The sequence below is a fragment of the Rutidosis leptorrhynchoides genome, chromosome 9 (genome assembly GCF_046630445.1).
Source record: "Rutidosis leptorrhynchoides isolate AG116_Rl617_1_P2 chromosome 9, CSIRO_AGI_Rlap_v1, whole genome shotgun sequence".
In the NCBI taxonomy this organism is placed as follows: domain Eukaryota; kingdom Viridiplantae; phylum Streptophyta; class Magnoliopsida; order Asterales; family Asteraceae; genus Rutidosis; species Rutidosis leptorrhynchoides.
The window spans coordinates 20,798,449-20,811,057 of record NC_092341.1 but is presented as its reverse complement, the minus strand read 5'-3'; the positions used below and the strand labels follow the sequence as shown (position 1 = coordinate 20,811,057).

At 36.2% G+C, this 12,609-nt stretch overlaps 1 protein-coding gene across 1 annotated transcript; it reads left to right on the top strand.

Annotated features, from left to right (window-relative positions):
* Positions 1 to 10,373: 10,373 nt before the first annotated feature.
* LOC139866065 (molybdate transporter 2) lies at positions 10,374 to 11,899 on the top strand. The gene has a single exon (XM_071854191.1). It carries the CDS (start codon positions 10,501 to 10,503, stop codon positions 11,866 to 11,868), a length of 1,368 nt encoding a protein of 455 aa, XP_071710292.1. The 5' UTR covers positions 10,374 to 10,500; the 3' UTR covers positions 11,869 to 11,899.
* Positions 11,900 to 12,609: the final 710 nt, after the last annotated feature.

Below are 12,609 nucleotides of genomic sequence, written 5' to 3'. Positions count from 1 at the left end.
TTTTAAACGCAATAAGACACAAGTACATACAAAATTCTACACTGAGTTAAACCGAAAATCCCTTAGCTTTGGTAACTAGTAGCTGCCAGTACATAGGATATGGACTGGTGGGCGCGAATAATTGTATATGGATCCATAGGGCTTGACATCCCCGTCCGAGCTAGAGCGCCAGCCTTTTAACGGACGTATGTTATTTGAGTTTAAGACACGTTGGTTTGCGTGTATTAAAACGAATGGGGTAATTATCACTATAGCGTTAAGTTTAGTTACCAGGGTGCTCTGTTACGTAGAATCTATTGATAAACTTTTGATGAAATCTTGTGGTCTATCTTTATATATGTTTATGACTCGAGCAATTAAACCTATAACTCACCAACATTCGTGTTGACTTTTTAGCATGTTTTATTCTCAGGTCCTTAGAATGCTTCCGCTGTGATGTGCTTGTTGCCTGCATGGAGTCTCTCATGCTTTGTACAAAGTTTATTGCATTCAAAATAAAACTGCGCTGTGTAATAAATAATTGGACTGTAATGTGAACCTGTAAATTAAAAACTTATGTATTTTGGGGTTTTGCTTATACCTAAGCACTCGCCCACATGTTTATAACTTTCTATGTTTAGAAAGTCACTTATTTTAATGAATGCAATATTTTATCAAAACGTATCATATAGAGGTCAAAACCTCACTTTGGAATCAATGATTAACGTGCCGCGTCAATAGCGATTTTGACGGGTCGTTACAGTTGGTATCCGAGCTTGAGGTCATAGGGAACCAGAAATTACATTATTGTGTTTAACTGGTAATTGTTAGGATGCATTAGTGAGTCTGGACTATGACCATATCTGTTTTTCCTGATTTTTGCTTATTATTTGGTCAAAAACATTATATGTGATATATTTATATGCTAACGTAATTGTTGTTTCAATTATGTGATAGATGACTTCCTCTAATCCTATCATTTTGTACGACTCGGAATCGGACACTGAATCTATTCTATCCACAACTGAAAAGGGCGTTCCAATACCTATTAAAGAAGAAATTGTGTTAGCCGGGGAATCTCAACTCCCGGTAAACCCAGAGGAGGTTCCAGCTCCACCCAGCTTTAGTTTTCCGGAGCCACAGTATCGTTGGCATGGACCCATGATCCCTGGAGTAAACGAGGATCGTCCATTTCTAAACAAATATGGACATTGGTCCAGATATACCGCCGACGGGCGGGTTGTGCCGATTACGCCTGGCAGATTTCGGTTCATGACCACCGGTACATATTCTTGCAGTTCGTCATCATATTCTCCTACACATGACTCAGACAGTTCATCATCAGACGAGATCAGTAAGGAGGAGGATTTCGCTAATGAAATAAAAGAGATCACTAAGGAGAAATTCCAACTTGCTATAGATAATAAAAACAACCACAATAATAAAATGTCCTTAGTTATTAAAAAAGAACAGGACCATTCGATCCGTAACCACCCTTATTGTATAAAACCCACTGAGGTAACGGGTACCTCAAAACCCCAACTAAAAATAAAATACACTGCCAGAATGTCTGTCGGACCATGTGCACACAAACAATTGGCAGAGAGAACCAAATGGGAAGAAGTTTCTGATAGTTCTGAATGAACGACCTCGCAACCATAAATCTTTCATGCGCTATTTTATTACTTATGTGTGCTACTCTATCTTGTTATGTAAAATATGCCTATGTAAAATATTGGTATTGTATGGTATTGTATTATTTTGGTTTATTAATAATAAATGCATGGAATGATTATTTGTATTATTACTACTTCTTATTATTATTATTACATAATAATGTAATAACTCGCTATAATTTTTCATAGTGGAATATTATTAGGATTTTAGTAGTTAATTCCTTGTACTAGCTATTATGTATGAACTTAACGGGTAGGTAATACCCTAGAAATAATTATAAAATGCTAATAAGAAGAAAAGGCTTTTATAATAATCGGTTCATATTATTAATATGCTACGATTAACTATTGACAACTCATTTTACCTATAATATTCTATATGATTAAATTATATCTGTTGTGTTTATTGAAGAAACATGTCTCAAATGTCGGATGCTGAGTTTGAGCAACTAGTCGAGAAACGTGTTAATGAAAGAATTGCTGCAGCCGAGGCAGCAAAAGCAACAGCCGAAGCAGCAGCCAAAGCAGCAGCCGTAAACACAAACTCACGAAACGGATGCTCATACAAAACTTTTCAAGGATGCAAACCACAGACGTTTAGTGGAACCGAGGGACCAGTCGGTCTAACCCGATGGTTTGAAAAGATGGAGTCCGTTTTCAAAATCAGTAATTGTGCGAACGGAGACAAGTCAAAGTATGCTTCGTGCACGTTGCAAGATGGTGCACTTACTTGGTGGAACAATTATGCTAAAGCAGAAGGAATAGATACGGCATATGATATCTCTTGGGAAGAACTGAAAAAGATGCTAATCGAGGAGTACTGTCCTCGAAACGAGATCAGAAAAATGGAATCTGAGTTACGTAATCTGAAGGTTATCGGCGCGAATCTCAATAACTATGAAAAGCGTTTCATGGAACTAGCCTTGTTGTGTCCCGAATTGGTGCCAAACGAGAAGCGAAAGATAGAAATGTATATTGACGGTTTATCGATCAATATCAAAGGAAATGTTACATCGTCCAAACCAAATACGATGCAGGAAGCCATGACAATGGCACACCAACTCATGGACCAGATCACAGAGAGTTCGATTAAGGCACCAATTACCGAAGTCAAGACAACTGAAGGAAAGAGGAAATGGGAAGACTATAAGGGCAAAAGTACTCATCTGAAGAAACAAGAAACTTTTAAAGGTAAACAAGATGGGGCAACTGCAAGTCCAAACTATAAGGGACCTCATCCGTTCTGCAAAAGATGTTACACACATCATGCAGGCTATTGCCAAGTGGTCTGTGATAAGTGCAACAAGAAAGGACATGTGGCGAAAGATTGTTATGCCACCGTTTCTGAAGTAAAGACAAAATCGACCGATGTCAAGAAATGTTATGGATGCGGGAAGTCTGGTCACTTTATAAATCAATGCCCTGATAAGGAGAAGAACAAAGAACCCGCACGTGGGAGGGCATTTAATGTTAGTGCCAGTAAAGCACGTGAGGATCCTAATCTTGTCACGGGTACGTTTACCGTTAATAATCAACTAGCTTCTATTATGTTTGATACGGGTGCTGATAGAAGTTATATGTGTAAAGACTTTAGTTTTAAACTAAAATGTGCATCATTACCTCTAGACGATAAATATACTATTGAATTAGCTAATGGTAAACTGATAAAAGCCGATAAAATTTGCCATGGTTGCGAAATGAATCTCGCTGGTGAAACCTTCAAAATTGATTTGATACCCGTAGAATTAGGAAGTTTTGATGTAATCGTTGGCATGGACTGGATGTCCAAAACAAGAGCGGAAGTTGTTTGCGCTGAGAAAGCAATCCGCATCCCTCGTAAGGATGAAACGTCATTAATGATTTATGGGGAGAAGAACAACTCAAAACTGAACTTTATCAGCTGCATGAAGGCCCAGAAACTTATAAGAAAAGGTTGTTATGCTATTCTGGCACACGTAAAGAAGATCGATACTGAAGAAAGAAGCATTGATGACATGCCGGTTGTAAGAGAATATCCCGGAGTATTTCCAAAAGAATTACCGGGGCTACCTCCACTCAGATGTGTAGAATTCCAGATTGATCTCATACCAGGAGCTGCACCTGTAGCCCGATCTCCATATAGACTTGCACCTTCAGAAATGCAAGAATTACAAGACCAGTTGCAAGAATTATCGGACCGTGGATTTATTCGTCCTAGTTTTTCACCTTGGGGTGCTCCTATTCTGTTCGTCAAGAAGAAGGATGGATCTATGAGAATGTGCATAGATTACCGAGAATTAAACAAATTAACGATCAAGAATCGGTACCCATTACCGAGGATTGATGATTTGTTTGATCAATTGCAAGGATCAAGTGTTTATTCTAAGATTGATCTACGCTCCGGATATCATCAGTTGAGAGTGAAGGAAGAAGATGTTCCTAAAACAGCGTTCAGAACCCGTTACGGTCACTATGAATTTTTAGTCATGCCTTTTGGATTGACTAATGCTCCAGCAGTATTCATGGATCTAATGAATCGCATCTGTAGACCGTATTTAGACAAATTTGTCATTGTTTTTATCGACGACATATTGATTTACTCGAAGAACAAGGAAGAACATGAGCAACACTTAAGACTGGTACTGGAGATACTCAAGAAAGAAGAATTGTACGCAAAATTTTCGAAGTGTGATTTCTGGTTACAAGAAGTACAATTTTTGGGCCATGTTGTCAGTAAACATGGAATTAAAGTTGACCCCACCAAGATCGAAGCCATTAGTAAGTGGGAAACACCGAAGACTCCAACACAAATCCGCCAATTCTTAGGTCTTGCTGGTTACTACCGAAGATTCATTCAAGATTTCTCTAGAATCGCCAAACCCTTAACTGCATTGACTCAAAAGGGAAAGAAGTATGATTGGTCCACAGAACAGGAATCCTCATTCCAGTTATTAAAGAAGAAGTTAACGTCTGCACCCATTTTGTCATTACCGGAAGGAAATGATGATTTCGTGATCTATTGTGATGCTTCACGCCAAGGTTTAGGATGTGTATTAATGCAACGCACAAAAGTCATCGCATACGCCTCACGACAACTAAAAATTCATGAAAAGAACTATACGACGCACGATTTGGAACTTGGAGCAGTAGTTTTTGCACTCAAAATATGGAGACACTATCTATATGGCACCAAGTGTACAGTGTACACCGACCATAAGAGTCTTCAGCATATTTTTGATCAAAAACAACTCAATATGAGGCAACGTCGCTGGGTAGAGTTGTTAAACGATTACGATTGTGAAATCCGTTACCACCCCGGAAAGGCTAATGTTGTAGCTGATGCCCTAAGTCGAAAAGAAAGAGTAAAACCTCTTAGGGTCCGAGCTTTGAATATTACAATTCGTACCGATCTCACAAAGCAAATTCAAGCAGCACAGTTAGAAGCTTTAAAAGAAGAAAACGAAAAAGGCGAAATGAGCAAAGGGTTAGAAAAACAACTTGAAGTAAAAGCCGATGGAACCCTGTATTTTGCTGGTAGGATATGGGTACCAAAACATGGTAATCTAAGGCAACTAGTACTAGATGAAGCACACAAAACGAGGTACTCAATTCACCCAGGAAACGGGAAAATGTACCACGATCTCAAGAAGTTTTATTGGTGGCCTAATATGAAGACAGAAATTGCTACTTATGTAAGCAAATGTTTGACGTGTGCAAAGGTCAAAGCTGAGCACCAAAAGCCGTCAGGATTACTGCAACAACCAGAAATTCCGCAGTGGAAATGGGAAAGAATAACTATGGATTTCATTACGAAATTGCCAAGGACTGCAAGTAGTCATGATACTATTTGGGTGATAGTTGATCGTCTAACTAAATCAGCTCACTTTCTACCAATAAAGGAGACAGACAGTATGGAGAAATTAGCACGCCTATATTTGAAGGAAGTAGTTTCCAGGCATGGTGTACCCATCTCTATCATATCTGATCGCGACACCCGATTCACATCACGTTTTTGGCAATCATTACAAAAAGCATTGGGAACTCGATTAGATATGAGCACCGCTTATCACCCACAGACAGATGGTCAAAGTGAAAGAACAATACAAACATTGGAAGACATGTTACGGGCATGCGTGATTGACTTTGGAACCAGTTGGGATCGACACTTACCGTTAGCAGAATTTTCATACAATAACAGCTATCATACGAGCATCAACGCAGCGCCATTTGAAGCACTTTACGGTAGAAAGTGCAGATCTCCTATATGTTGGAGTGAAGTAGGAGAAAGACAACTTACTGGACCAGAAATTATTCACGAAACCACCGAAAAGATCATTCAAATACAACAGCGATTGAAAACGGCCATGAGTCGCCAAAAGAGTTATGCTGATGTAAGAAGAAAACCGCTAGAATTTCAAGTGGGCGACAAAGTCATGTTGAAGGTGTCACCCTGGAAAGGCGTTGTACGATTCGGTAAACGAGGAAAGCTAAGTCCTAGGTACGTAGGACCCTTTGAAATCACCGAAAGAATTGGAGCAGTTGCTTATCGATTAAGGCTACCACAAGAACTTAGTAGTGTTCACGACACATTTCACGTGTCAAATTTGAAGAAATGTTTAGCTGAAGAGGATGTCATAATTCCTCTTGACGAAATACGAATCAATGATAAACTCCATTTTGTCGAAGAACCTGTTGAAATCATGGACCGTGAGGTCAAACAATTAAAACAAAGCAAAATACCGATAGTTAGAGTTCGTTGGAACGCTAGACGAGGACCCGAGTTTACTTGGGAACGTGAGGATCAAATGAAGCAAAAGTATCCACATTTGTTCACTGATATCGCTCATAAAACAGGTACTACTCAAAATTTCGGGACGAAATTTTCTTTAACGGGGAGGTTATGTGATGACCCGGAAAATTTCGACTTATTTAAACCAATTCTCTATACGATTTATTATTTTGACACGTTAAACAAAGTCTGTTAGATTGAGTCTCAAAATTTTAGAACTGTTTCATATATACAATTACCGTTGACTACTCTCGACGATTCATGAACAATTATATGTATGTATATATATATGTACAAGTAAAAAACGACTTTCCTACAGTAAAACACTATTTGCTACAGTAAAACACTATTTGCTACAGTGAAACCGTATTTTGCTACAGTGCTACAGTGAAAAACGACTTTGCTACAGTGATTTGCTACAGTAAACACTATTCGCTACAGTAAACACTATTTGCTACAGTAAAACACTATTCGCTACAGTAAACACTATTTGCTACAGTAAACACTATTTGCTACAGTAAATACTGTTTGATGTCGACGAACTAGCAAACAAAACGGGAAAGGCGGCCATGCGATCGCATGGCAAAAACACTGAAAACTCATGCGATCGCATGAGCTACAGTAAATCGTAAAGTACTATAAATACGCAGTTTGTTCGACGATATTTTTCACAAATAATTAGCACGCAATATTAATATTTATATTATAATTATAATTTTAAATTTAAGTTTAATAATAATAAGATATATACGAGGGTGTTTTTAATTCGGGTTTCAAACCGCTTTAAGCTAAGGAAATATTGGGTATTGTTCGGGGTATTGTTCTTGAATCCAAGGCCAATCATACGATCGTCTACCATCATTACGTTTACGCAATTTGCCTACAATATTGAATCGCAATATTGAACTGTGAGTTATAGTCTCCCTTTTTAAATACTTTAAATATTTTTGGGCTGAGAATACATGCAATTTATTTTAAACGCAATAAGACACAAGTACATACAAAATTCTACACTGAGTTAAACCGAAAATCCCTTAGCTTTGGTAACTAGTAGCTGCCAGTACATAGGATATGGACTGGTGGGCGCGAATAATTGTATATGGATCCATAGGGCTTGACATCCCCGTCCGAGCTAGAGCGCCAGCCTTTTAACGGACGTATGTTATTTGAGTTTAAGACACGTTGGTTTGCGTGTATTAAAACGAATGGGGTAATTATCACTATAGCGTTAAGTTTAGTTACCAGGGTGCTCTGTTACGTAGAATCTATTGATAAACTTTTGATGAAATCTTGTGGTCTATCTTTATATATGTTTATGACTCGAGCAATTAAACCTATAACTCACCAACATTCGTGTTGACTTTTTAGCATGTTTTATTCTCAGGTCCTTAGAATGCTTCCGCTGTGATGTGCTTGTTGCCTGCATGGAGTCTCTCATGCTTTGTACAAAGTTTATTGCATTCAAAATAAAACTGCGCTGTGTAATAAATAATTGGACTGTAATGTGAACCTGTAAATTAAAAACTTATGTATTTTGGGGTTTTGCTTATACCTAAGCACTCGCCCACATGTTTATAACTTTCTATGTTTAGAAAGTCACTTATTTTAATGAATGCAATATTTTATCAAAACGTATCATATAGAGGTCAAAACCTCACTTTGGAATCAATGATTAACGTGCCGCGTCAATAGCGATTTTGACGGGTCGTTACATAACGTCGTCAGTTGACGTTAACAACCGTTATGTATATATGACCGTTGTAACGTCGTTAGTTGACGTTAACGAATAAAGTCACTATATCAAAACGCGTATGAGTAATATAAAGGACAAGATTTTTTTTTCTTATTTTAACTTTTAAGATTTACTTTTAATAAAAATACAAACTACTTTTTCTTATTTTAACTTTTAAGATTTACTTTTAATAAAAATACAAACTACTTTTCTTATTTTAACTTTTAAGATTTACTTTTAATAAAAATACAAACTACTTTTCTTATTTTAACTTTTAAGATTTACTTTTAATAAAAATACAAACTACTTTTTCTTATTTTAACTTTTAAGATTTACTTTTAATAAAAATACAAACTATTTTTTCTTATTTTAACTTTTAAGATTTACTTTTAATAAAAATACAAACTATTTTTTCTTATTTTAACTTTTAAGATTTACTTTTAAGAATAAACATTAGTATGCATGAAATAAATAATGATTAATTGCATAAGTAATCATAAATGTTAGATAACATATAAAGACCCCATCGTATTCGTATTGATCGGAATTAATCTCGACCCATGGTACCGTGTTGTCAAATGACGTGTTGCGTACATAAAGTACCGTGTTGTCAAATGACGTGTTGCGTACAATCATGAGGTCTTATTAACATAAATATAAATGTTAGTGAAGTTAATAAGAGTCAGATTACAGAAAATATAATTCAGGCGATATAACCGACCATATATAACTTAAATAACATAAATATAAATGTTAGTGAAGTTAATGAAAGTTAGATTACAGAAATATAATTCAGGCGGTATAACCGACCATATATAACTTAAATAACATAAATATAAATGTTAGTGAACATAACTGTAAATGTTAGTATACATAAATAAATGTTAGATAACATAAATGTAAATGTTAGTATACATAAATAAATGTTAGATAACATGTTAGTATACATAAATAAATGTTAGATAACATAAATGTAAATTAGGCGACAGTGTCGACCATATATCATTTAGGTGGTATAACCGACCATATATTAGTTAGGTGGCAGAGCCAACCATATTTAGTATAAATGTTGAGATAATCGTGCTGATAACGTGTTATAATTCAGTAGGCTTATAACTACCTTTAGTGGTTCTTGATTGTAGAAGGTATATAGAGATAGAGATACTGTAAAACGGAGAAAACAAAGGTTGAACAAAAGGTATGAGTAATTGGTTTTTATTTATAGAAAAATGTACAATGAGAGTTTGGTGGCATTTGGAATCTAGAGAGAGAGAGTGTTTTTGTTAACCAAAAAATACATACAATAAACTCTAACTCAACACACCTATTTATACTCAAAAAATATACTATGCAATATCTATAATAATAATAAAATTATCATCCAATTATTACTTTTATAACACTAAAATAATTGATCCATCACAATTATGTATTAAATATTTGTTTATACAAATACTTAAGATAGTTATAAACAAATACTTGAGATAGTTTCGAATCTCTCGTTGACGTCAAGTTTAGTTGCTCTTTCTTTTTATTGTTTAGATAGTTTTTTTTTTTTTTTTTTTTTTTTTTTTTTTTTTTTTTTTTTTTTTTTTATGGAAAGGCAAGGCAATTCGGTTTCTTTCCCTTCAGTATTTAAATTGTCAGCTTATTGTTTTAGTCGTGAGTTCTCGTAGAGGTTCTTTGTTCGGTGTAGCTTGTAAATTTTTGCTCTACTTGTACGTTTTAAAATTTTTAATCTTTTGAATGAAATCCTCTATGTATTATAAGTTTATTGTTTAAAAAAGAAAAGTTAAACAATCATAATGAATCTATTACTTTTTTCTTTCAAAAAACTAAAACTTTGATGGTTATTAGCTATCAACAATATTACCTACTCTAGACTAATTAACTCTTTAAATTTTCACTCTAGACTAATTAACTCTTTAAATTTTCTTAAGAGCTCAACCCCCAACTATCGTTAACATTGTAAAAACTCAAATGTTTTTTAACCGAGCAATTCTAATTTGTCATGAGCTTACAAACTAGGCTCGTAACCTATTACTAGTCGAGCTCAAGATTAAATGGCTCGAGCAATTCTTATATGCAAATGGTTATTATTGTCAGATTTTTTCTAAAATTTTTTCTCTCATATTTGTTCCAATATTTAATATTTATATATTTACGAAATGAAATTTTTTCAACGTTCTTGAGTAAACTTTTTACATAGATTTAAAGAATATTCAGAGAATTCATTTTTCATTTCACTATAAAAATATAGTCAAATAGTCAAATTCAAGACAACTTTGTATACCTACCAAACTATTACTACAAAATTTCCCCCAATTAACCATCTCCCGGCAAATATGGACGAAGAATCACCTCAACCACCACAAACTACCACAACACCACTCCTCAACCACCACACCAACCGTCGTCAATGGTACCACCAAATTCCAACCAACATAATCACCTCCCTCCAATTCCACAAAACCTCAATCTTCTCCGAACTCGGCGGTTCAGTCGGCGATCTCGGTACCTACATCCCAATCGTATTAGCCCTAACTCTCGTCTCAAAACTTGATCTCAGTACAACCCTAATTTTCACCGCTTTGTACAACATAATCACCGGTTTATTATTCGGTATCCCGATGCCGGTCCAACCGATGAAATCAATCGCGTCCGTTGCTATTTCCGAACAACCACTTCTCACTCTTTCACAAATCGCCGCCGCCGGTATCTCCACCGCCACCGTCCTCCTCCTCCTCGGCGCCACCGGTCTCATGTCGTTTCTGTACCGGTTCATTCCGCTGCCGGTTGTTCGCGGTGTTCAGCTATCGCAAGGACTGTCTTTTGCGTTCACCGCGATTAAATACGTTCGTTACGAACAGGATTTTGCGGCGAACACGCAAGGTGGCGCGCGATCGTGGCTCGGACTCGACGGATTAATCGTCGCCCTGACCGCAATAGCGTTTTTGGTACTCACGACCGGTTCGGGTGAAACGTATCAGGATAACACGGTTCAAGTGAACCGGAGGGTAAAAAAGAGACTCCAGATCTTATCTTCTATACCATCAGCTTTACTTGTGTTTTTAGTTGGGATTGTATTAACTTTCATTATTGATCCTTCTATTTTTAAAAATTTACAATTAGGTCCTTCAAAGTTTCATGTTTTGACAATTACATGGGACGATTTTAAGACCGGGTTTATCCGAGGTGCGGTCCCACAAATTCCGTTATCCGTGTTGAATTCGGTTATAGCGGTTTGTAAGTTGTCGAATGATTTGTTTCCGGACCGTGAAGCGTCAGTGACTGCGGTGTCAGTGAGTGTCGGGTTGATGAATTTGGTTGGCTGTTGGTTTGGGGCGATGCCGGTTTGTCATGGGGCGGGTGGGTTAGCGGGTCAATATCGGTTTGGTGGGCGAACGGGTGGTTCGGTGGTTTTATTAGGAGTTGGGAAATTAGTGTTGGGGCTTTTGTTTGGGAACTCGTTTGTACGGATTTTGAATCAGTTTCCGGTTGGGATATTGGGTGCGTTACTTTTGTTTGCGGGGATAGAATTGGCAATGGCATCGAAAGATATGAATACGAAGGAAGAGTCGTTTGTTATGTTGGTTTGTGCGGCTGTATCGTTAACGGGATCGAGTGCTGCCTTAGGTTTTGTTTGTGGGATTGTGTTGTTTTTTTTGTTGAAATTGAGGGAGGTTGATGTTGGGTCGGATGATAGTGAATAAGTTGTTGAGGTTTGATATAATTGTAATTGTAACATAAGTTTGTATTTGTAATTCTTTTGTTTCTTCTTTGTAATTCTTTTGTTTTTTTTTGTTTCGTTGCATTTACTTTCGCATTATTTGTATTGTTTCTTTGTTTTTGGCTTTAGCATCTTGCTAGCCTCTTAATATATTGTTGCTGTTCGAAAAAAAAATGTTGCAAACATAAGTTTGTATTTGTTTATAGCAATGAGATTAAGATATTTATCTATTATTTGCTTTTGGCTGGTATATAAGCAAGGTGTAACTAAACCAACTGCAAAGATTTTTAATATAAAGTATCGAATATCAAACATAATAATGAACATAAAAAAGCAACCCTCCATACACATACTGTAATTTCACTTAAAAACAATTATTTCGTATTTTTGTTCTTGCTTGACTACTAACAAATCGATTTGAGAGTGCAAAATCTTGAATGTCGGATATTCGACCATCATAAGCCAACATGACAGATTATGTTTCATGTGGTTTTGACAAGCGATTATTGATACTTCTTCCAAATAGATATTTCTTAAGACTTAAAGAATCAAAACAACATAACTGTTTATAGTTAACTATAAACTTTATCTCTTTCAGTTACGTTTATTGTAATCAACTGCTTTGGTTCTTTTTCTGGGATGATCATTTTTGTTCCTGGGAATTTGTATAAAATATGAGCTTTTACGTTAGGAAAATTTATTGAACAACGCATAAACCGTTTTC